The 26,280-nt window shown below is 46.2% G+C and overlaps 1 protein-coding gene and 1 pseudogene across 2 annotated transcripts in view; one reads left to right on the top strand and one right to left on the bottom strand.

The window, feature by feature from the left end:
• Positions 1 to 26,280, bottom strand: part of UBE3C (ubiquitin protein ligase E3C) — a 113,668-nt gene that overhangs the window by 68,419 nt on the left and 18,969 nt on the right. The window contains exons 4-10 of the mRNA XM_081101867.1: positions 23,820 to 23,966; positions 21,502 to 21,617; positions 15,269 to 15,426; positions 10,990 to 11,143; positions 10,353 to 10,570; positions 9,758 to 9,912; positions 7,169 to 7,356 (exon numbers count right to left, since the gene is read on the bottom strand). Of these exons, the coding sequence (XP_080957993.1) occupies positions 7,169 to 7,356; positions 9,758 to 9,912; positions 10,353 to 10,570; positions 10,990 to 11,143; positions 15,269 to 15,426; positions 21,502 to 21,617; positions 23,820 to 23,966 (1,136 nt within the window). The remainder of the gene's footprint in view (positions 1 to 7,168; positions 7,357 to 9,757; positions 9,913 to 10,352; positions 10,571 to 10,989; positions 11,144 to 15,268; positions 15,427 to 21,501; positions 21,618 to 23,819; positions 23,967 to 26,280) is intronic.
• LOC308526676 (small ribosomal subunit protein eS24-like) lies at positions 4,718 to 5,240 on the top strand (annotated as a pseudogene). Its single transcript has one exon. The product of its transcript is annotated as a small ribosomal subunit protein eS24-like (transcript).

The raw sequence follows: 26,280 nt of genomic DNA on the forward strand, positions 1-26,280 counted from the left end.
TGACTGAGACAAGCCCATGAGTAATCAGTATAGGGCAGTGATGGTGAACCTATGACACGTGTGTCAGAGGTGACACGCAAACTCATTTTTTTTGGTTGATTTTTGTTAAATGGCATTTAAATATATAAAATAAATATCAAAAATATAAATCTTTGTTTTACTATGGTTGCAAATATCAAAAAATTTCTCTATGTGACACGGCACCAGAGTTAAGTTAGGGTTTTTCAAAATGCTGACACGCCGAGCTCAAAAGGTTCGCCATCACTGGTATAGGGCAATGCTGTGAGGACTGTTTCTAACTCAGGCCACTGCCTGCAGGGACCACTAAAGTTATTAAGAGACATGCAGAGGACAGCAGCTTGCACACAGGCAGGAAAGGTGGGGACAGCAAGGCATCCTGAGCTCCCTGTACGCAGGTTGTCACAGGTACAAGAAACGGGACAAGCCAGCCACCCAAGGCTCCTCCACTCCTGCAGCTACAGATGCAGTCCTGACCCAGTGATCTCCTGCTGCAGATGTCCTTTGCTGGGAAAGCAACATTAAAATGCATTTCACCTCTCACTAATGCAAGATGAAAAATAAATTCCAAGTTTCCTTAATGACAATAAAAACTTTAAGACATATTTGTTACAGGCAACTTGCTAAATACTTTTATTTCACAGACAAACTAGCAGTTAGACTAGAAGATAAGTTTTAGACACACAGCTGTGTTAATTGAGCATTCCAGCGCTAAATCCACACCCAGTTTAAACAGATAGCACCGTTTCCCTGACAACTGAGTGCCTTTCACTTTAAGATGAACAGACACAGACAGGAGCTGTGCTTAGGCTGCAGGCTGAGCTAATGGGGAAGTAGCACTCACCACCTGTTGCTTCCCTAAGATTTCCCCCCTTACTTTGTCTTAACATGATTTTTCAAACAGAGTTTAAATTGCCTTTGTGTAGGCTTTTCCAAGGTTTACGCGCATTTCCTATGAAACAATTATTCACAATGTTTAGAAGTTCTGAGCAGCTGAAAACTCACTACAAACTATATGCTGAGTCGGCTTCCTAAGGAGCAGGGCGTCAGCAGCTACCGCCAGTTTGCCATCTGAATGTGACTTCCAACTCATGAGCTGGTCCTAGTCGGTTTGGCTCAGAGGGTAAAGCGTTGGCCTACAGACCAAACGAGCGTGGGTTTGATTCTGGTCAAGGGCACATACCTTGGTTGCAGGCTCCTCCCTGGCCCGGTCCCTGGTTGGGTCTCGTGCAGGAGGCAACCAATCGATGTGTTTCTCTCACATTGATGTTTCTGTCTGTCTTTCCCTCTCTCTTCCACTCTCTGAAAATCAATGGAAAAATATCCTCGGGTGAGGATTAACAACAACAACAAAAAACAAACAAAACCCTTATGAATTCTATTTGACCTATCAATACAATGCAAATTTTAACATAAATCAAGAGCCAATTAAATCTACTGATTATACTGAGAATATCACTGATAATAAAAGAAAAAATAAAATCACAGGCAAAAAAGCAACTTTCTCTCTATAGGTACCTCCTCAGTATTTCTTCTAAAACACTATAAAAATGTGTTTACAGAAACGTAAACAGGAAACATAACCCTGTGTTTGCCTTCACTGAAGTAACCTGCACAATCATTCTGTCCCCAACGACTGAAGCTATGGACCGGCACACTGAGAGCGCAGAGCCCGTTACCACCGTTCTTCCCGGCGCTGAGACAGCAGTGGAGTCCCGCGCAGCCCCAGGACACACACTGTCTACATCAGAGTGACTGACTGCTCACAGGTAAGTTGGCTCATTCCATTCATTTTTGGTAGAAAAATCAAGCACATATTGTAATAAAATGATTTGTGATGCCTCAAGATGTGATGTATTTACAAGAAAACTATAGGCAAATCGCTATATATCAACCGCTCTGATCCCTAAAACACTACCTTTAAAAGTCTAAGTTTTTTGACAACAGAACAAAAGAGCCAACCCCCAAAGAACATGCCCATCTACCCACCTTAAATGTAAAGCGTAACTCCTTAAAATCTTCCCTCTAAAAGGAAGTCCCTACCATAAAATGACAATTTCACTGGATAAGAGAGGAGCGATCTAAAAGGAAGTCCCTACCATAAAATGACAATTTCACTGGATAAGAGAGGAGCGATCTCAGTCTATAAACTTAGGAAGGCTTCTGAAAGATGGTGACCTGAGCATGAATCTACAATTGGGCCAAGAAAGGTGAGATGAGGAGGAAGAAGGTGCATCTTGGACAGACCAGTGTGGGAACAAGGAGAGAGGCCGGAGCCAGCACCTGGGATCAGGAGAATGCAGTAAGGACGCATGGCCAAGACAAAGTATTTTATGGCTAGAAATGAAGTTAGAGAGTTCCCAAATGCCAGTCGGGAAGGCTCTCCACATGTCAGTGAGCTAAGGAGTAGGAATGCTCCCCTGGATGCAAAGGGACTTGACTGGTTGGTGTCTAAGCAAGAGTGAAATAATTAGGGTTATATTTTGACAAGACAGTCAGGCAAAACGTGACAGAATGTGCAGTACTCACGTGTCATGGTGTCTGAGCGCATGCCAGGAGTCGCTGAGGGAGGGTGCCTCAGCCTCAAGGCCAGGCCAGCACTCCAGCAAGATGTTCTGTAACGATGACAATGGCCTAAGCCACCGCCACACTGACTACTGGGTATGTGGAATATGGCAAATGTGACCAAGGAACTGGGTTTGTGCTCCGATTTTAATTAAAGTGCAGTGGCCATGTTCCCAGGGGCTCCCTATACCAGCCCCAGCATGACTCAGGCTGGGGAGAGACTGGTTAGTCCTGGTGTGTGCAGGGGTCTGAGGACAGGCCCTGTGACCCAGGCTGGGAGAGACTGGTTAGTCCTGGCATGTGCAGGGGTGTGAGGACAGGTCCTGTGACCCAGGCTGGGGAGAGACTGGTTAGTCCTGGCATGTGCAGGGTCTGAGGACAGGCCCTAGTAGCAGCTTAGAGGAGTCTAAGCCCAAAGGGGGAGGAAGCCACATGTGAGAGAGAGATCACCCAGAGAAGGAAACACTGACACAGTGCCAGAGGTTGCCTGCAGAGGAGCCATGGAGGAGCAGCCAAGGGGTCGAGGAGAACCTCATGAGAATGGGGTCTGTGGGGGTGACAGGTGCGAGGGGTCAGGAGGGCCAACATCATGGAGTGTGGGGGACCATGGAGTCATGGCTGGGTGCTGGGACTGTTGGCAGCCTGTGGGGCATCTCCACAAGCTAGGTGTCCAGGTGAGACAAGGAAGACAGAGCAGTGTGAACAGGGACAGACACAGTCCCCCTTTCCCCTTTCTGACACAGAAAGTAGGCTACTGTTCCCAAGGTCCGGATCTCCCTTTCTTTTACTTAAACACACACCTTGGAAACTGTTCCATATATATATGTATATAAACATATTTTTAAATTTCTTAATCCTAACCTGAAGATACTTTTTCCACTGATTATTAGAGCATGCAAGGGAGGGGGAGAGACACAGAGAAAGAAACTGATGTGAGAGACACACGGATTGGTTGCCTCCCGCATGGGCCCCGACCAGGGTCCGGGATTAAGCCTAAAACTGAGGTATGTGCCCTTGACCAGAATTGAACCTGCAACCTTTTAGTCCAAGGGACAACACTCTAACCCAGGGGTGGGCAAACTTTTTGACTCGAGGGCCACAATGGGTTCTTTAAACTAGACCGGAGGGCCGGAACAAAAGCATGGATGGAGTGTTTGTGTGAACTAATATAAATTCAAAGTAAACATCATTACATAAAAGGGTACGGTCTTTTTGTTCAATAGTTTTATTCATTTCAAATGGGCCGAATCTGGCCCGCGGGCCATAGTTTGCCCACGGCTGCTCTAACCACTGGGTCAAACCAGCAAAGGCCACTGATGTGTTGTGTTGTTTTTTTTTAAAGAGAGAGTGGGAGAGAGGAGGGTTGGAAAGAGAGAAAGAGAGAAAGAGAGAGAAACATCGACACGAGAGACAAATTGATTGGTTGCCTCCTGCGCACACCCAACCAGCGCGGGGGCTTGAGCACACAACCCTTCAATGCATACTCTAACCACTGAGTACACTGGCCTGGGCTGTTCCACATTTCCTCATACAGCCTAACAATCAGTGTTAAACAGAGATTAAAACTGTAAATCCCAACCCTGGAAATAGAGGGATGGAAGTGAGCCTGAAAGGACTCGAGAGAGAGTTATGTGCCTGAGAATCTACTAACCCTGATTTAAACACTTTTTTTTTTTAAGTATTGTTATTGAGTTTTTAAAGAGGAAGGGAGAGGGATAGAGAGATAGAAACATCAATGATGAGAGAGAATCATTGATCGGCTGCCTCCTGCATGCCCCACTGGGGATCAAGCCCACAACCCGGGCATATGCCCTGACCGGGACTTGAATTGTGACCTCCTGGTTCATAGGTCGATGCTCAAACACTGAGCCACACTGGCCAGGCTAAACACCTTTTAAAAGAGTTGACCCTGGCCGTTGTGGCTCAGTTGGTTGGAGTGTCATCCATACACTAAAAGGTCTCAGGTTCATTCTCGGTCAGGGCACATACGTAGGTTGCGGGTTTGGTCCCTGGTTGGGGTTCGTACAAGAAGCAACTGGTCGATGTTTCTCTCTCTCTCTCCCTCATCCTCTCTCTAAATCAATAAACATATCCTTGGGTGAGGATTTTTTTTAGAAGTTGAAAACAGCTCTTTTCCTCCCTGGCTGCTTGAAGATCAACCTTCATCATGAATGACACGGTAACCATCTGGACCAGAAAGTTCATGACCAACAGACTACTTCAGTGGAAGCAAATGGTCATTGATGTCCTTCACCCTGGAAAGGCAACAGAACCCAAGACAGAAATTCAGGGAAAACTAGACAAAATGTATAAGACCACACCTGATGTCATCTTTGTGTTTGGATTCAGAACCCACTTTGGTGGTGGCAAGACCGCTGGCTTTGGCATGATTTATGACTCCTTGGATTACGCAGAGAAAAATGAACCCACAGACTTGCAAGACATGGCCTATATGAGAAGAAGAAGACCTCAAGAAAACAGAGAAAGGAACGCAAGAACAGAATGAAGAAAGTCAGGGGGACTGCACAGGCCAACGTTGGTGCTGGCAAAAAGTGAGCTGGAGCTTGAACTACAGAAGGAGTAAAGATTCTTCGGTGACTTTATCTGTGATGGTTGTGCAGATTTTTCATGAGACGATTAATAAACTATAAACTTTTGTGTGTCAATAAATAAATAAAAGTTGAAAGCAGTTAAAATCTACAGCCATTAAGGTAAGCCTATTTGCTCTTTCATGAGCTATGAAAAACATTCTAAATACTTAAAGCCTAATATAGTTAAGCCATCCATAGGTTCCTGGAGCAGTTTCTTGGAGGAAACAGGTGCTGTACTTGTAAACCAGGACCACACATAAGCCCACTGGAAGGAGGCTCACTCTGGACCCAGAGCTAGTCACCCCTGCCTGCACCGGTGGACTTTGTGCTACAAAAAAACACAAGTGACGCTCAGCGCCTGCCCTCAGATCTCACATCCGGCTCTAACGCAATTAGCCCTGGGAGCTAATCACCTAATGGAGGACCACAGCCTCCTGGCATCAGACTCCCTCTGCAGTAATAAACGCCAGCCAGCTAAGACAGCACCTAGTTAGCTGGCCACATCAGTGTTTACATGGCAACTTCTGCAGCCGATGTCCCTGCACACACTCCACTCCAAAGATGCTTTCCTCACCGCGGCAGCAGCTCTTTCCAGTGTAGGTGAGCACTTTATAAAGGTGACATACATCACCTGACACCAGCCCAGGACCCTTGCAGGTCACCTGGAACCTGTCCCTCACTTCCTAGATCTGCACATATTTTTGCACTGTATTGCATTAAATAACTTTCTGTTAAGTCCCTAAGAAACCGCTAAACTGTCCCTTAAAATGGAGGAGGGGGGGGGAATAGTTCAAGACTACCGTCAGTTATCTTAGCACAAGTTAGCCATTTTAATTTGTATGCTTTGTTCCTCTCAAAAGTTTTATTTCAGCCCTAGCCGGCTTGGCTCAGTGGATAGAGTGTCAGCCTGCAGACTGAAGGGTCCCAGGTTTGATTCCAGCCAAAGGCACATGCCTGGGTTGTGGGCTCAATCTCCAGTGGGGTGCATGCAGGAGGCAGCGATCAATGATTCTCTCGCATCATTGATGTTTCTCTCTCTCTCCTTCTCCCTTCCTCTCTCTGAAACCAATAAAGAAATATATTTTTTTTAAAAAGTTTTATTTCAAAGTTTTGAAAACCAAAAATCTCAAAATGCCAGAATAAACTGTCAAGGCAACCTGATAAAAAGAGTAGATGAAAAAGCTGAAAAAGATGTCATATATTACGTCTATAACTGCAGGCATGAGCCCAACTTTTAAAATGAGTGGCTAGGCCCTACCAGTGTTGCTCAGTGGTTGAGCGTCGTCCCATGCACAAGAGGTCACTGGTTCTATTCCTAGTGAGGGCACATGCCTGGGTTGCAGGCCCCATCCCCAGTAGGGGTGTGAAGGAGGCAGCCAATTGAAGTGATGTCTCTCTCATCAATGGTTCTCTCTCCCTTTCCCTTCCTTTCTCTCTAAAATCAATTAAAAAAAAGATTAAGCCAAAACTGGTTTGGCTTGGTGGATAGAGCGTTGGCCTGCGGACTCAAGGGTCGCAGGTTCGATTCCGGTCAAGGGCATGTACCTTGGTTGCGGGCACATCCCCAGTGGGAGGTGTGTAGGAGGCAGCTGGTCAATGTTTCTCTCTCGTCGATGTTTCTAACTCTCCCTTTCCCTTCCTCTCTGTAAAAAATCAATAAAAATATATTTAAAAAAAAAGATTAAAAAAACAACACAGCAACATATTAAAATGGGTGGCTAGGACTGTACTCCCCTTTCATATGATAGAAAAATGATTTCATCTCTGAACATGTTCCAGAACACCTCAGAGCCTCACAGGACAAGAAAAGGACTCAAACAGTCCTAACTGGTTTAGAAAAGAAAACTGGCTTTCATGTTCCATGCAATGCTGCGACAGTAGACTATCCTGAACCACATGCTACAGGAAAACAGCGATGGATCAGCAGACTCAGGCCAAGCAGAGACAGGACGGGAACTGCAGAGCTCATCAGGGCCTGCACCAAGCGCACGTGCCTGACGCGGGGCACCATCATCCGCTGCTGCACCATGAGCGTGTGGCAGATGCAGGCCATCAGCGTGAAGGCCTCCTCGCTGGCCGAGTCCCTCCACACCAGGTTGAGCAGCGTGTTGGTCTGCTGCTTCGTGTCCAGCTTTTTCAGACACTCCTCTGTTATGTATGGTAACGACAGCCTCCCGTCCGCCTGAAACACACCCGAAGTGACTCCACGTTAGTGATGCACCACGAGAACTCACCTCTACACGACAGACACACAGGAAATCTCACTTTCGTCCAAATCAAAGTACAAGGCAGGCAGTATCCAAAATTACCCAATCACTATGAACACACCAAGATCTCTATCATGTATCCATTAAAGGAATCTGAACACCCATAGTCACATCTGTATTAGGGACCAATTTTGACCAGCATAACAACAGCACAGGAACTGTGACTATCCAGTGTTGCCTACTGATGTGACAGTATTTTCAGTATTACATTTCAAGAGAAATTCATTCGCCTGGCTGGTGTGGAGCAGTAGTTGAGCATCAACCTATGAACCAGGAGGTTGCGGTTCAATTCCTGGTCAGGGCACAGACCAGATTTTGGGCTTGGTCCCCAGTATGGGGTGTGCAGGAGGCAGCCAATCGATTATTCTCTCTCATCATTGATGTTTCTCTCTTCCTCTCTCTGAAAATCAATTTTAAAAAAATTAGAAAAAGCATTTCATATGTTTAGATTGCATTGTACTAAGCACATACCTGTGAAAATATATTGATAGAATTTCTATTTTAAATTATTTGAGAGATCAGCTTAAGCAAAACAGAATATTAAAGAACTTATTTAAAAGAATGAAATAAAATACATAAATCTATTCTTTTATATCTTGATTTCTCTAAAAGATCTGATTCACTGAATAAAACCTGAGCTAATGCTCTGCACAGTTACCAAATTGGGGTATTAACCAAAGATGTACACATACTTTATATATGTGTGTGTGTGTGTATGTGTGTGTGTGTGTGTATATATATATACCTATATAAATATAAGCATATACGGGGTGACCCCAAAAATAGACACATACTTTAACAGCTGATAGCTCAATTGATGTTTCTTTATTTTCATATTTAACCTACTGGAATGAATAATTATTCAAACTGTACATACATTTTTTGGGACACCCTGTATATATAAAAGATTAGGCATTGTTGACTGTATTGTTTGAAAGCTTGGATGGATATACTAGTAACTTATAATAATCTACCTAATAAAACATTATTTTAGAGATAAAAGTAATACATTCTACCTGGCTCTTTAAATAAGATGTACCTAATAAAAATGCTAGAACAAGAGTGCTGTATCAGTGCTACTGTTCTGTGTGGGCATTTTAAAAGCACACTCCCACAGATGTAACACCGCACACTGCACTTGGTGAGTGTCAGACGTGTAAGCACGAGCGGCAAGCCTGCTGCTCTGTCTGTGCACAGTGAGGAGGGGCTCTCCACCAATATGCCACAGCCTCTTCCTCACGGGGATACAAAGTACTTTGCACGTAAATAAAATGATAGTTTCCGGGATTCTCCAGAAGGTCATTAAGTATTAAAAAACTGTCGTCTAAAAATAAGTTTATCTACAGCATCTACAGGATCCCAATTCATTTTGGACCACACAACAAAGTTCATTTTGGGGTGCAGAGTTTTGAGTCTGGACAGATGCCCCTCATCTATGCCCTGACCCACCCTCCTCGTACCCTTCCTGAGATTAGGCTTCATAGTAACCTAACAGGAAAAGATGCAAAGCCTACTAGAGCCATACCTCAAGCATTTCAAGTGTGTAATTAGGAGAAAAAGAGGTCGGTGGCAAACATATCATAGTAAGACACAAATTATGTGTATGTAATGTATAGCTTTTTATCCCTTGAAAATACATAGTAAACAGTGCTGGGTAAGAAATGGGAGGTAAGTGTGACAATGAAGTTAAAGTTCATTTTAGGGTAAATTATCACATTTATTATCTATAAAGTTGGCAGAAATGGCCAAGACATTGATTGGTGTTCACCAGATAGGGTAAGAAGAAACATAACCTTTCCCCTCAGAGGGGCTGGGGATTAGGGGACAGAGAACGATGCTAATGTCAGGGTTTCTTTCTGGAAGGAGGAAATGTTCTAGAAGCGGTCATGGTGAGGGCCGCCCGGCACTGCTACTACACGGAAGGAAACATGCACTCAATTGTACATCACTTCAAAGGGTGAATATTATGGAAAAGTGCATCTCAAAAAAGCTGTTATTAAAAATTCGTATAAAAACAGACAAGTGCCTGGCACCCAGCACGTGTACCTCCTGAGCACACCCTCTCGCCCAACCATTTCACCTCTGGCAATAACGAAATTCACATGCAGCCCAACCCTACTGGGCACAGACTCCGAGCAGAGCCCCGCCGCCATGAGGCCTGTTCGTGGACTTCTAACCCAGGACTGCCACGTCTGGGAAAGGAGTGCGATGCCGTGGAGGCGAGGGACTTGACCTGGACAGTCTGAGTGCTTCATGCACACACGCCCTCATGGACCGAGCGAAAGAACTTTGTAGCCCACGGCCCGCAATGCTCACCGGCGTGCTCCTCCGCTGGTCGCCCTCCGCACCCTCCTCTTCTGAGTCGCTGCCGGAGTCCTGGCAGCTGGCCCCGGCAGGTGCGACGGGTAACTGCGCAAGGAAGGCCTGGAGGACTCGCAGGTACACCAGCAGGCCGTCCTCGGAGAGGGTCCCTTTGAGACAGTCCGGGAACAGTGAATTAACGCGGAGCCGGAAGAAACTGGAAACCAGGTATCCCTTTTCTTACGCTCCGCGAGGCGTGGCTAACCATAACCTCCTGAAAGACTAACATTCATGGCAGAAGTTTGTAGAGAGGAAGGTGCTATAATCTAGGACATTACAAGTTTAGCACACAGGGAGCTACCGCGAACGCACATGCTTCCCGAATAGACTTGACACCAACGATCCTGGTAACCCGTGTGCCTTACAAGTGTGGGCCCTGCCGTCAGGGCCGTGCGGGCACTTCCCCCGACACTGTGCAGGGCAGCCCTGGGCACGTGCACCTTCCAAGGAGTTCCCACCGCAGCGGCCACAGCGCCCTGCGCCGCCCTCCTGGCCCACCCTCCAGCACTGCCCACGCAAGCGCGCGGGTAAACGGAGCTGCGCTTCATACCCAGGTAGTTTTCACCGACGGTGAGGACAAAGTAGAAGAGCCAGGGTGCCTGCCCACGGGCCCTGGCGCCGCTCTCCGCCGACAGCAGCGCGTCCAGGAAGGGCTCAAAGGGGAAGGCGGCCTGGGTGTCCGCCAGCGCGGGAATGACAAAGTGGAAGATCTGGTCTGTGAAAGGGGCCGCCAAACACTCCTCCGTGAAGGCCGCGAACACCTGCTGCCTACAAAGTAAAAATGTGCGCTTTTTAATAAAATCGCAGCACGCTGCTCATAAAATCCAGGGTTACAGCTAACCGAGGGTCAATTCCAAACCAGCCTGTTGTTACTCTAAGCCAAGCACTCTAGGCCCAGCGGACCGTCTGCGTGAACTCCACGCGGTGTCTTCCCTGTTCAGGAAACGCTGTCACCACTTTGTACCTCTGGCAGCTTCCAGAAAGCGGGAAAATAACCAGGTCTTCAGAACGATCAATTCACGTTAGGGTCCAGGCCAGAGAGAAGTACATTTTTCTTTAAACTGAGTCACATTAGTAAAGTAAAAATCTGACTTCCAAGTCTATTATTCAAGATAGCACCCTGTGTCAAAGTTACAGTTAGACACAGATCTTGTGAAATCACGAAATAAAAACGATCCCGTTCTTACCTGGCGCCCTCCGGACAGGAGTTGTAAGTAAAGTGCAATGGTTTTAGGACATTCTCTAACAAAACTTTTGCTATAGGAACTCGAGATAAGTCAGAATATTCAATACTTGATGGAAGCTTGCTGTTAATTAACAAATAGAGAGATCTATAATACCCTAAAAAAAAAAAAAAGGAAAAACACATATTTAAAATGTGGTGCTTTTTCTTCTATGAGGAAAATAACATGTCAGTTTTTAAATGCTTTTTACAAAACTCTAATCAGTCCAAATTTTAGTGAATTCTTCAACATTACGGAAAACTTTATAAACAAGTACGTAAGTTTCTGAAATGATATAAACTCCATGCACTGTTGATTGTCCAGCATTAACGATGGTCAACCCATCCATCAGGTAGCCTCCACCCATCGGAAGCAAATCCAAGACATGACCGTGTCCATGTGCTGCCAAAGATGAGGACTTTATTTTTCTTAAAAATACCATGATCACAGCTAAAATGAATTCACAGCAATTCTTTAATATGAAAAATAGCCAGTGTTCAAGTCTCATGCTATAAATTTTATTTAACTAGTTTGCTTGAATCAGGATCCAAGTAAGAGCCATATACTGGGATTTAAAAAATTTGTCTCTTACATCCTCCAGGTAGTTTTGTGGGTTTTTTAAATATAAATTTATTTTATTGTTAAGCCTTACAGATGTCCCCATTTCCCCCTTTACCCATCTTCTACCCCATTCCAGGCCTTCACCTGTCTACTATCTGTGTCCATGGGCTATGACCAGTTTGTACTTCTAAATCCCTTCACCTCCTTCACCCACCTCTCCAACCCCCCTTCAATTTGGCACCTGTCAAAATGATCAGTTTCTATGAGTCTGTTTCTATTCTGTGTGTGTGTGTGTGTGTGTGTATATATATATATAAAATATAGATTCTTCTTTCTTCTCCTCCTTCTTAAGAATACCCTTCAACATTTCATGTAATACTGGTTGGTGGTGATGACTCCTCCTTTAGCTTTTTCTTGTCTGTGAGGCTCTTTATCTGACCTTCAATTTTGAATGATAGCTTTGCTGGGTAAAGTAATCTTGGTTGTAGGTCCTTGCTTTTCATCACTTTGAGTATTTCTTGCCACTCCCTTCTGGCCTGCAAAGTTTCTGTTGAGAAGTCAGCTGATAGTCGTATGGGTACTTCCTTGTAGGTAACTGACTGTTTTTCTCTTGCTGCTTTTAAGGTTCTCTCTTTGTCTTTTGCTCTTGGCATTTTAATTATGATGTGCCGTGGTGTGGGCCTCTTTGGGTTCATCTTGTTTGGTACTCTATGCTTCCTGGACTGGTATGGCAACTTTTTTCACCAGGTAAGGGAAGGTTTCTGTCATTATTTTTTCAAATAGGTTTCCAATATCTTGCTCTCCCTCTTCTTCAGGCACCCCCATGAGGCGCTTGATTGTTCCAGAGGCTCCTTACACTATCTTCGTATTTTTGGATTCTTTTTTCTTTTTGCTCTTCTGATTAGGTATTCTTTGCTTCCTTATATTCCAAATTCTTGATTTGATTCTTGAAGTCCTCTACTCTACTATTAATTCCCTATAAATTATTCTTTATTTCAGTTAGTACAGCCTTCATTTCTGGCTGATATCCTTTTTTATGATGTTGATGTTCTCACTAAATCCTTAAAGCTCTCATTAAGATCCTTGAGCGTCCTTATAACTATTGTTTTGAACTCTGTATCTGGTAGTTTTCTTGCTTCCATTTCATTTAGTTTTTTTTGAGATTTCTCATCTTCTTTCATTTGTGACATTTTCTTTTGACTCTGTATTCTGGCTGTCTCCCTGGGTTTGTTTCTATGTATTAAGAAGATCTGCTGTCTCCTGGGCTAGGTATCCTGTAGGACCCAGTGGCTCAGTCCCCCAGTTACCAGAGATGGGAGCTCTAGGCGCACCGGTGTGAGCTGTGTGCACCATCCTGTTGTAGTTGAGCCTTGGGTGATGTTGGCATCGAGAGGAATTGACCCCCCAGGCCACTTTGCTGTAAGGAACAGCTGCAACTATAACGTAAGAGCTGCTGTGCAAGAGCCATCCCTGTGGAGCAGGACTTGCCTCAGTGGGGTGCTGGTGCTCACTGAGTCTTCACTTGGCATGTGTCACTTGTGGAGGTGGTAGGCTTGTAATCTGGTGTGGTTGAAGCTGTCCACTGGGTGTACTGATTCTCAGGCCTCCCAGGAGGTGCAAAATCAGCCTCTGCCTGTGCCCTGCACAGGGCCACTCAGCAAGAGCTGCAAGGCAACCTGCAGATGGCTGCTACTTGTGTTGGGCTTGAAGGTGCCCAGGAGAGACCAAGCTATGAATCAGAGTGGGCTGCCGCTAGTGCCATGCCTACAGCCTCTTATTGAGAGGTACGGGGCACGCTGAGGCCAGCTCCTGCTTATTTGAGAGGTTTTAGGAAAGTTCAAAGCATGAGGCAAGAGAGACCAGGCGTATCGAAAAGCCACTGGAGCCTGGCCAGTGTGGCTCAGTGGTTATGTGGTGACACATGAACCAAGAGTCATTGGTTCAATTCCCAGTCAGGGAATAATGCTGGGGTTGGGGGCTTAATCCCCACTTGGAGGCATGCAGGAGGCAGCCAATTAATGATGTTTCTCTCTCATTGATATTTCCCTCCCTCTCTCTCTCCCTACTCTCTCTTCCTCTGAAAAAAAAGAAAAAAAGTGTTCCTATCTTTCTATCCCTCTCCAATCCTCTCTAAAATCAAAAAAAGAAACGAAAAGCCAATGGAATTGACTTAGATGAGCCTGCAAGTAGTGGGGGGGTGGGGGCTGGGGCGGGGTTTTGGAGCATCACCAGCACAGGGTGAACAGTGTGGGCCAGGCTGATGGAGGTTCAGATAAGGTGCCTGTCTCTCTGCAGTGTGGCAGGGAGGGCTCAGCAGAGGAACACCTGGGAAACAGCCATTGCTGGCTTTGCCCCCTGAAAACAGTTGGACCCAGATGTGCACTCAAGTCATGAACACCAAGCAATGACCACTCGGTGCTCTGTCGCCAGACCCCCTTTGTTAACCACCTCACAGACAGTGGTGACCAGTGAAATGCGACTGCTAAGATTTCATAGAATAATGTCAGAAAGTAATTTACCAAAACAGCTGAAGAAAGGCTATGGTACAAAGAAGCTAGAAGCAGCAGCTTCAGTGCATGATTTTGAAGCATTTCCCATTTCTAGACACATTCCAAACTAATGCGTATTTTAGTTTTCATTATATTTTTAGAAAACAAGAAAAGTAAAAATTCTAATTAAATGATTATTCTTAAATCAATATACTAGATACACCAATGAAAACAATGGACCATTTCAGATTATCAATAATTAGTTTTTTAAAAGATCAAATTCCATCAATTTCAATTTACTTTTTAACTAATTCCCTAATCTTATAGCAAACTAAGAAGGGTGTCTTTTTTTTTAAAAAAAAAAAAAAACCTAAGCCAAACAGTAAGGTTGAGATGTATAAGACTTTAAATTAATTTTTACAGTTTTAACATCAGGATTAAATTAGCTAGATTTAATCCAGATTAGTCCATCACTTCAAGCAAACAAAAGCAAACTTACTTATGCTTTATCAGCAAGAACTACTTTCCAGAACTTATAATACATATTTTTAATGCTAACTAATACGCTGGAGTCCAAGTCCTGAAGTATTTGACTTTCTACCTGAGGAAACACTGGGAATCCGATTTTTAAATTGCTTTATTTTATACTATTTAATTTGATCATAAACCTTGTAAAATCACATGCATTTCATAGTCTTTCTCCAAATGATGTCACTGATGTGTCCCCAGGGCCATCCTCTTCAGAGCATCAGTGCAAAGCTGTCCCAGCAGGCTGGGAAGAAAATAAAAGACACCACATGTCTTCCTCTCCTCTATGAACTAAGGTGGTGCCTCAAGACCGCGTCGCAGTGGGACAGGTCCCGCTGGCAGATCTGCCCGTCCCAGTGCAGCAGGCCATGGAGGGCTGGCCACTGCACCGCAGACAGCGTGTGACCAGTGTGCCCAGGAGGACGGCTGGCAGCAGATGTACACTATCTTGCTTCACTTACAAGCGATGGGAAAATGCAAGTGAAGAGACTGAACACATTTCCAAATGTTAGGTTGGGTGGAGACAGGGCAGATGTCAGGATCTGCGACCACCAGCACATGCTCCCTCAACTGTGCCAAGTCCCAGGCGATGCTCAAAGAAAGTGTGCTCACCTCACCCACGGCCAGCCCCAGCTCAGCCCAGCTTGGACCCGCCCACCACTTACCATTCTGAATCATGTAGTGCAAAACTTGCTCAATTACTGACACCACATAGCTAGCATCTTGTAAAACAGGTAAGTAAGTCTTCTCGGATGAAAACACCTCAAGCATTCTCATTGGAAGTGCAACATTCAAACTGTCATCATTACAGTTTTGCAATAACCTGTAAAAAGGAAAAAAGGGATTCACATACTTATTTGATAGCACACATCGCCGTTTCCTCAGGTTGGTGCTCGAGCCACTCTGCTCTCCTACCGGAATGTCCTTGGAAGAGGCCGACTCAGACAGGAAAATAAGCAAATTTTCTGTCATTCACACTTTTTTTTGAATCCTTATTACGTGCCAAACAGTATGTTGGCACTGGGCTTACAGAGATGAAAAGTGCACCACCACTAAGAGACAGGCAGGAAAGAGTGTGGACCACAAACGCAGCGTACGAACTGCTGTGGTCCATGAACTGCAGCTAATGCAACGCAGCGAGGGCCTCTTCTCTTTAAAGGGCCTGTTATCTCCTTCAAAGACATCAAGACTTTCCATCCTTGCAATGTCCACTCTGCAGAAAAGTTAACCTATATTCTGGCCCTAAGTCATCTATTATTATTATTTTTAAATATATTTTATTGATTTTTTACAGAGAGGAAGGGAGCGTACACTGACCATCAAGGGGCAGCTCCTGCGTTGAATGTCTGTGCCCTGGTGGTCAGTGCGCATCACAGCAACCAGTTGTTCCACCATTCGGTCAATTTGCATATTAGGGTTTTATTATATAAGACTTGAGGCCCGGTGCACAAAATTTGTGCACGGGGGCTGGGGGGGGGGGGGGTTGAGGTCCCTCATCCCCGCCTGCACCCTCTGCAATTTGTGACCCCTACACCTTTTTCTTATCTAGCTAACCTCTTCACATTTAAAAAAATTAACTGCAATACCACCTACTCTAGGAAATCCTCTTTGAACAAATCTCTTTACAATCTGTATTAAGTATTTTATAGTATATCATTCTTTTTCTTTAACAGCAGCTTAGAGTGGATGCAATGTGCTTCTCATTCTTCCATCTGATTTTTTTCTTCTTGCTCTTGTAATAGCAAAGCTTATCCAATTTACATTTGCCCTTCAAGGGCTTATATTTGGTTCAGTTTCTAGTTGGCTCCCTGCTTTTTTTTTTAAGCAATAAATTTGGGTTGTGATAGTAAGCCTCACTTATAATCAAGCCTGTAGGTCTCCCTATCTGAATATTTCTATAATACCTATCACTTTAGCATACCAGAGATTGTGCTCATTTATAGAAAATAACAATAAATGTCACCTGATCATTTGCTCTTCTAGTAATATTTTATAGCAAGCTGTATTATTCCAGTAACTTAACTATTACAAAACTGAGGTGTGCAGAAATAATTCACATTGAACAATAAAGAATGACTCAAATATCAAAGCATAGTACAGTTAGGGCCTCCCCTTGTCCTGTGCCTTAGATATCACAGCATATTACACAGTTCACATGGAACTCAGTTTCCTTTAAAATAGGAAGGGATCCCATACTCATGAAGCAGCTACTTCCACACACATTTTTTTAATTTAATTCACAGCACATACTCTTTGTACTAATTGTTGGAAAATCATCATAGCAATTGCCTCTGTTCTTCTCTGTATTGTTGCCTTACATTCTGATGTCATTACTGTGCTTTTATCATCCACTCGCTCTAATAAGATTGTTAATTACTTAAGGGCAAAGATCATGACTTGAGCTTGTGTGTTCCCTGTCATGGTGCCTAGATAAATATTCAAATGCCATCCAGTCCAAATGACTGTGATGACAGAGGCCACCGTTGCTGGAGACCTCTGATTTTGATTTAAGGGGCCTCACCTGTTCTGCACCTTTACAGAGGAGTAGTGGCTGAGGGAATTTGAGAAAACCCAGACAGAATTCTTCTCCTAAAAGATTTTGCTAAGCTGGCGTCCGGGAACGCAGGGCATTTGTCCAATTAAAACCCGGACACATAGCAATAACAAAGGCACTGGTGTCCTACTGCTAATGCCTAGGGATCAAACCCCAGCCTGCAGGAACTCGGCCCTGCAGTCAGGACCCGGCGCTGGGAGGACCTGGGCTGGTGCTCCTAACTCTGGGGAGAGGGAGTCTTCCCGTGGCTGCAGGCTAGAGGTCCCAGACTCGGCGCCACCCACCCAAACACGTCCATAGCGCAGACTGGTCAGAAGGGCTTCTTCGCCCGGGATCGTGGGGAGGCGTGCCTGTCCTGTTCGCCCACGATCGATCGTGGGGAGGCCTGTTCTGTTCGCCCTGCGAGCAATTACAGGGAGGGCTGTTCTGTTCGCCTGGGTATCCATCGTGGGGAGGCGTGCCTGCTCTGTCCACCCTGCGAGCAATTACAGGGAGGCCTGTTCTGTTCACCCTGCTATCGATGAGGGGAGGCCTGGCCTGTTCACCCTGCGATGGGCGCTGGGCTGGGGGGCGTGGACCCGGGCTGCCGCTTGGTGAATTCGCAAGCAGCCACCGGGCAGGAACATCCGCTTGGCGCCTGCGCCCATAGGCCCAGAGGCGTTCTGGGACCCCGGCTGTTCAGGGCCTATGTGCGGGTCTACAGGCCAGGAGTGGCCTGGGTCCCAAGGATGTTCCCAGGACCCAGGCCGCTCGGCGCCTGTGTATGCAAATTAACCCACCATCTTTGTTGGGTTAATTTGCATACTCTCCTGATTGGCTGGTGAGCATAGCGGAGGGATGGTCAATTTGCATGGTTCTCTTTTATTATATAGGAGGATTCTTTCAACTACTGTGGGTGTTAGAAATTTTTCAAAACAAAAAGTTGGAAAGGAGAAATTATATTTTGATACATCATCTATTGAAATTACTTTCTAAATGATTATCTTTCAAAAGCATGTTAGGCCCTGGCTGGTTTGGCTCACTGGTTGGAGTGTCAGCCCGTGGACCGAAGGGTCTGGGTTCGGTCAGGTATGGCATATTTTCAAACTTCTTGTGGCACACCGGTTGAAAATCGCTGCTCTAGAGTATGGTGCATATAATGTATTTTTCAAAGTAAAAGTTTCCAAAAAACACAAGGCATTAGGAAAAAAAATGGAAATTCTTGGGATTTGTGGTCCTCTGGGTTCTCTCGCTTTTATGAGGTTCTCTACTTTTTGGATCAGCTAAATATTTTGGGAAAGTATGTTAACCCCTAGAGTGCCAGGGAGCGCGATTGCGCTCCTCCTATCTTTTGCCAAAAGTGCCGGGAGCGCTATCAAAGCTTCGAAATGGCGTCCAGTTCTAAATCTGCTTTTATTAGTGATGATGATATTGCTAAATATGTCAATGTAGTAAAGGTTTCCTTAAGTTTTTGAACATGTAACCTCACTTACTTGCGATTCATAATTTTTTCCCCCTAAACTGCTGTAAAATCAGCAAAAATGCCTTGGCAATTTTAGCATAGTTCCTAGGATATTGGTTGGCACTCAAAGGGTTAATGAGGCCTAGTTCTGAGAGGAATCCTAAACAAGCTTTTCTAATGCAGCCTCTAGAAAATTAACTGAAATTGTATCTAGGCTCAGAATCATTTGAAACTTCTGCTACTGCAGATACAGCAATTGTATAAAGATGGCGAAAATACTAACTTGCTCTTTCACTTAGGTACTAACAGTTCACATCACTTAAACATGGGATGATGCAGACTGAATACAAGCAAGTCATGGAAATGGCTTACTTCAGGTTCATGCATAAGTCACACTGAGAGCCTGGCAAAAGGCTGGCTTCAAAGTCAGAGGCCCTGGGAGAACAGAACTGTTCTCACCGCAGGAGGCCTCGCTATTGGCCAATCCATTCCCTAGTAACCAGGTGTGGGAATGATGCCAGACGCCAGATACTCAAGGCCTTGTTGATAGTACGCTGGATGGCCAAGGCCACTCTAAACATGGGAATCTGAAAGAGAATGTTCAAGACTAAGATACCATTTGCAGGTGCAAGCAAGGCCACAGCGATCTCACGGTACACTGTGCCCTTCTATAACCCAAATGATGGATGTAACTACTGGAACGAGGCCTCTTTTGTCTAAGTAGCATTAAAGTACTAGTGGCCCGGTGCACAGATTCATGCACATTGAAAGGAAATTAATTAGAATATTTAAATATTGCTATTCGCCATTTCTCTATAATAGGAGTGTCAACCAAATTCACAATCGACAATGCAGATCAAAACACATGTGTGCGATTGGTGCCAGTGAGAGCTTTATATGTATTGCACGCATGTGCGAGTCAACTTAGCCTTTTATAGCTATAGAATAAACTTGCTTAATTAGACCTGCTTTCTGACGTAGCTAAACTTTTTCCAGTCCAGTGAAGCACCCCAACTTCTCTTTCAGGTAATTGTCAGCAACACAGTAGTAAATATCAACATGAAGCAGATTATTATTGTAAGTCATGCAGGGAGAACAAAGGGTAAAATATTTAACTGCAGCAGTTTTTGACTATATTCTGCGCAGTGAGAAACCCTGAAGTCATTTTCAAGGTCCACCATTTCTTAACTTCTTTTCAGTCAGGTCAGGTTTCTAAACGTTCTAAATCATTTTCAAGCTAATTAAAAGAAAACAGGATTCCACTGAGTATCCTGTCTACCTACTCCAGGACTTCTGTGAGTATCAAATGAGATGAGGCATGGGAAAACGCTTCACAGACATTTGGTTAAAGTGTGAAATGTTTGCACCTGGCTATAAAGGAAGTCATGTTTTGGAGCTGAAGAAACTTCAAGGAGGCTAGTCGTAGCTAGGTGCTGTTTATTGTTAAATGGCCTGTCGCAAGGAAGAGGAAGCCGGGTGTTGCTATGTGACGTCATTACCCGGCGCCCACAGCGACCATTTCCGGGCTGGACTGTGAGCCGCATTTTGTGCCATGGGGTGGTGGTGGGGCTTGTGTCCCACTTGGGGGAAGCCGAGTGTTGCTTTGTGGGCGCCAGGTCCGTGGTGTCATTTCTCTGTATGCGTCACAGCAGCTCATGCATTGAGGTCTGCCCACTGGTGGTCACTGCACACCAGAGTGACCGGTCGGCTGGACACTTGGCGTATTAGCCTATTATATACAGTAGGTCCTCGGGTAACATTGGAGATCCGTTCCTACAGCACGACGTAACGCGATTTTCGCTGTAAGTCGGAACCCACCTACATAAGCACCTACGTCACTCACATGGAGCACATACCCAGCAGTAATGAAGTGCAACAGTAAAAAAAACTTAAAAGAAAGATAACAATTCCTGACCTTTACTTGTGGTAAATAAATGATAAAAAACATAAAGCACATATGTACATACATCGAAATGACGGAACTTTTTTTTTTTTTAAATAAATAAATGGGAGATAGCAACGTAACCACGAAACGACATACGTCGAGTCCGACAACCCCCGAGGACTGTTTGTATAGATACTACTAAGGCTAGTGAGCTCAGATGAGGCAGATGAAGCTGAGAGCCAGTGCTGCTACGATGAAAGGCTAAGAGCTCATGGAGAGCTCAGATATGGCTACCATGTAAAGCTAGTATGCTAAAGAGGAGAGAGAGGCTGGGGAGGCAGGAGAGGCTACTGAGGCCAGAGAGCTCAGGTGCCAATATTATGTGAGGCAGTGAGTCTAAGGGCAGTGTGCAGCTGCTCAGATAATAGCTGTGGGTAGAGAGGCTAAAAATGCTGCCTTTGTGGGAAAGATATATTTGTTCACCAGCCAGTGTGTGGCTACCTGTATGGGACTGCTGTGAAGGACTGTTTTGTATGATGGCTCTATGGCCACTGGCTTCTATAATAAAGGCTTCCTTATATACACCCAGAACTTCTCATGGCTTCTCGATCTAAGACCTAGTGTCCAAGAGGTCCAGTCCCTGGCAGAGGGGCTCAGACCAGACAGTTAGTGCAATGAGCAGGGTTCGAGAAGGAACCTGCCCTACAGCTGGCGTAGTTGAGCAGAATTCAGAACAATATATGGGCTCAGAGCAGCAGTGCTCTAGCTGTTTCTGACACCAGGCCTCTGGCGGATCACAGTTATCCCAGGGCACACTTGAAAGAAAATATCCCCTGGATGGTACTTTGACCTACATTTTAATGTCTACAGGCCATGTTCACCACAATTAAAAATTTTAACACACAGAATACTCCATCGTATCAAAAGCAAACAAAAAACCCCACTGTCACAGGTACTCGTCCAGATATTCAAAGGGATCAGCACATTTACACACGCTGCCGATGATGAAGAGATTTACCTGCAACAGAGGCTCATCAACCTCTTTAAATGAAATAAGCATGTAAGTCTGTCGGATCCATCCAACTGCTGGACAAACAGAGAGCTGTGCTTAATGAGGTTCTGATACATCCATATCTGAAACAGCAAAACACACAGATTACAACTCTCAATCCACAGAGCTAGTTGTGACAAATCACCAACATTTCAAATCCCCTCAGGTGGTAAACAGACATGTAACCAACACTAATTGATCAGGCATGGTGAGAAGTGACTCCTCTGGGTCAGGTTTTATTGAGCGGTATACACATGCTGTCAATTGTCCCTTAAAATGGCACTCCGGCAGTAAGCTAAATTACTAAATTTATTACTAAAACAAAGTACACTTAAAACTCATGTAAATCTGAAACAGAAACAGTACATTTGAAAAATGAGCAATCCATACTACAAATACAGGCGACCCCAATGATGAGACTAGTTACACAGGGCACGTGTCCCCAGCACCCTCTCCTGCTGCGTGCTCCAGGCAGCTCTGGCAGGAAAGGCACTCAGGCCCACTGCTCCCAGCAGGCGCTCAGGTGTGTGATGCTGAGGTGATAGATGTGCTGTTCCTCAACTAGGTGGCAGGAACCTTTCAGTGTTTATGTACACAGAATCATCATGGTGTACACTTTAAATATCCCACAGTTTTATTTGTCAGTTGTGTCTCAATGCAGCTGGGGAAAAAGTCAGGATCACAGAATCACCTCAGTGAGTTCAGCAAATATCAGATAGATCTCTAACTCGCATCCTGTTTGTATGGATGCAGCTGCCACAGATGACTCTGAAAACTCAATACCTAATGAGGAATCGCTTCTACTTTATTTGTAACACAGATCACAGGTCAAGTCACTGAAATAAACAAAGGGAGGGGGTGAGGATGGGGAGCCCTATGCTTAGTCCTGCACAGAGCGCCTGACACACGCACTGGAAGTCAGGGAATCTGAAGACTGGCCAGGAGACTTCCCCACGTGTAACTGATTTACTGTGTTTATATTTTTGTTTGCAAACTGAATATCAAGTTCACTCGTCACATTAACCAGGTTTGACGGCATTTAATTCTACTGATTCAGACTCTGCACAGGAGGCTTGGCCTCGTATTTGCTCAGGGCCTGGAGTCAGCATGCGCGTTCCCCCCCCCCCCCCGCCCCCAGCTCTCCAGTTGTGCCTGCTGCACTTGTGGAACCCCTGGGAGAGCAACCAGATTTTATAGCTGGAGGAGGCAGGAGCAATTCCTAAGGTAAGGGTGCTCGGAGACAACCGGCTGACGGCCCCTCGCACCGCCTGTCAGCTCGTGGTGGTCCTCCCTCTACCAGACCAGAGTACATGGAACCGGGAAAACCTGCTGTGGTACTTTCCTGAAGCTGCTTCCTCTAAACTCAGAGAGACGCCTGGAAGGGCCAGCACTCAGGAAGTCCAGAGCGTAGGGTGGGGGGTGAGGGGTGGGGGGGAGGGGGTAGCCACTGGCACTGCCCCCTAGACCGGCTCTAGTTTATGGCGTTCTTCCCACGGTCCAGCCCAGCTCACTCAGGAGGCAGGGCTGGGACCTGCAGCCAAACGCTGGCCAAGCTGGAAGGCGTGCCTTTGTCCCCTGCCCCGACTGCTCATTTGTGCTCCCTGTGTGCTCCCGCCATTAACTCACACTGCCCCTCATCACCGACAGCAGAAGCCTAGCCCCGCGGTCGGCAAACTGCGGCTCGCGGCCACGTGCGGCTCTTTGGCCCCTGGAGTGTGGCTCTTCCTAAGCCTTAGGAGGACCCTAATTAAGTTAATAACATTGTACCTACCTATATAGTTTAAGTTTAAAAATTTGGATCTCAAAAGAACTTTCAATCGTTGTACTGTTGATATTTGGCTCTGTTGACTAATGAGTTTGCCAACCGCTGGCCTAGACAATTTAAGTCGTTCAGTTATCCAATTATATTCTGGTTGTTTTAAGAGACCCTGTAATTTGGGATTTAGACTAAATAACTTACTGATAACAGGCTATGATATTTATGATTCCCTTCACAGTGATCAAAGGCACAGGTGTGGAGGGTTCTGTATGAAACCAGGTGTCAATGACTGTCCTGGGTATGTGGTGGATGGCTCAGCACACTATTCTACTTTTTCTAATATTTGAAATTTTCCATATTAAAAATTTACATCGATCTTTAAGAGGTAAAACATATCACCACAAAGACGACCTACTCCCGCTGAGGAAAAGTTCATGAAGATGAGACAGTGGAGGGTTATCTGACTGCATTTTAGAAACTGGAGATTCTATAAAACTAGGTTAGTGAAAACACCGTTAACACTCACCAAACGTTTTGAGTCTTCGTTCTGTTTGTAAAAAAACAGAAGCTGCCTCACCAAAAGGGTCAGGTTGGGGCCATTGGCAATGGAAAGCGTGCCCCCAGCCTGGGACGAGTTAGCACAGCGGTCAAATGCAGTTCTTTGAATGGCGTACTGAAACAGAACAGCGCACAGTCAGCACACAGGCCGCCACTGCGATGGGCAGTGTACATAAGTGTTCTCACAGGACTGGGTAAACGGGCAATTATCCTGCCATTGCCGTGGAGTTATGGGTAGCAGGTTAAATAAAACCCAAACACCTGGAATGTAATGGCAGACCCTTCAATACCCACTAAGACAGTCTTCCACCACTTTCTCCTCTTTAGATTTTTACCTGTAGTTTGGCATGTTTGTATTTTACTATTTTAAGAAACCTCACCTACCTATAGATCTTTAGGTAAATCTAAATTAATAAAAAACTAGTTACTAGGGGAAATACTATTATCAACATTAACTTTCACTAAACAGGCATACAGAAATACATACAACATAGATTCCACATCTAGGAATCCAAGGTCATTACTAGAGGTCCAGTGCACGAATTCGTGCACAGGTGGGGTTCCTCTGGGTGGCCTGCAGGGATCAGACCGAAACCCGCTGTCCAACGCCACCTGCAGCTCCTACCTGCCGCTCCTGCTCATCCTGGCCCCACTGTGCCTGCTGCAGGCTCGTGCCCAATCAGTCCCGATTAGGAGAGGCTCCCTCTGCCAAGGCAGCACATACCAGCCATGAGCCCTGCATCTGGCAACCTCCCAAGGGGAGTGGCCTGCGGGATTGGGTTGAAACTGGCACTCCGACATCCCCTGAGGGATCCCGGATTGTGAGAGGGTGCAGGCCAAACTGAGGGACCCTACCTGGGCATGATAGGGCTGGGGAGGGACCACAGGAGGGCTCCAGGGCATGTCCGGCCCATCTTGCTCAGTCCCAATCTGCTGGACCCCAGCAGCAAGCTAACCTACTGGTCGGAGCATCTGCTCCCTAGTGGTCAGTGCACATCATAGCGAACGGTTGAGCAGCCTTAGCATATCATTAGCATATTACGGTTTAATTGGTTCCATTTTTCTGCTGTTTGGTCTATTTGCATATTACCCTTTTAATATATAGGACTAGAGGCCCGGTGCACAAAAATGTGTGCACTCGGGAAGGGGGGGGGGGTCCCTCAGCCTGGCTTGTGCCCTCTCGCAGTCTGGGAACCCTCGGGGGATGTCCACCTGCTGGCTTGGGCCTGCTCCCCGGGGGGATCGGGCCTAAGCTGGCAGTCAGATATCCCTCTGGCAGCCAGGCAGCCCTTGGGGGATGCCCACTTGCCAGTGGGGAGCAGGCCTGAGCTGCAGTCGGACATCCTTAGGGCTGCTGAGGAGGCGGGAGAGGCTCCCACCACCACCGCTGTACTGGCAGCCATCAGCCTGGCTTGTGACTGAGCAGAGCTCCCCCTGTGGGAGCACACTGACCACCAGGGGGCAGTTCCTGCATTGAGTGTCTGCCACCTGGTGGTCAGTGTGTGTCATAGTGACCAGTCATTCCCAGTCGTTCATCTGTTAGGGTCAATTTGCATATTACCCTTTTATTATATAGGATAGAGGCCTGGTGCATGGGTGGGGGGCCAACTGGTTTGCCCTGAAGGGTGTCCCGGATCAGGGTGGGCGGGGGGGGGGGGGTCCTGCTGGAGTGCCTGGCCAGCCTGGGTGAGGGGCTGATGGCTGTTTGCAGGCTGGCCACAGTCCCCAGCCACCCAAGCTCCCAGTGGAGGCTGGCTGGAAGCAGATATCTGGGATTTATTTTTCTTCTATAATTGAAACTTTGTTGCCTTCAGCCGAGGCCAGAGCCAGCCAGGGCAGGGGGGAAGCTTGGCTTCCTCCATCGCAGGGGCAACCAAGCCTCCTTCTTGCTCCAGCTCCGTGGCTGCTGGCCGCCATCTTGGTTGGGTTAATTTGCATATAGCCGCTCTGATTGGCTGGTGGGCGTGGCTTGGGGTATAGCAAAGGTATGGTCAATTTGCATATTTCTCTTTTATTAGACTAGACCAGAGGCCTGGTGCGCAAAATTTGTGAGGGGGGGAAGGGGGGTAGTCCCTCAGCCCAGCCTGCACCCTATTGCAATCCGGGACCCCTCGGGTAGGGTCCCTAGGCCTGGCTGGGCCTATTGGAGCTTTCCTTCCCCCAGCTGCCAACAGCTGGCCCTGTCCCCACCGCTGCTTACCATATGTGCAGCACTGCCACCCTTTCCCCCTTCCACCGGTTGCCTCCCTCTGCAGGCAACAGGTGTGGAGTGTGACCGCTTGGCTAGCCTGGGCCTCCCTCTGCAGGGCGATCATGGGGCAATGGCCGGGCCCCCTTACCAATTGCATCTCACTCACCTTGGCTGGCCTGGTGCCAGTGCATGTCATAGTGTGGTCGTCCGGATGGTAATTCTGTTTGGTCATTTGGTC

The sequence above is a fragment of the Myotis nattereri genome (assembly GCF_964212035.1).
Source record: "Myotis nattereri genome assembly, chromosome: 11".
Taxonomy (NCBI): Eukaryota; Metazoa; Chordata; class Mammalia; order Chiroptera; family Vespertilionidae; genus Myotis; species Myotis nattereri.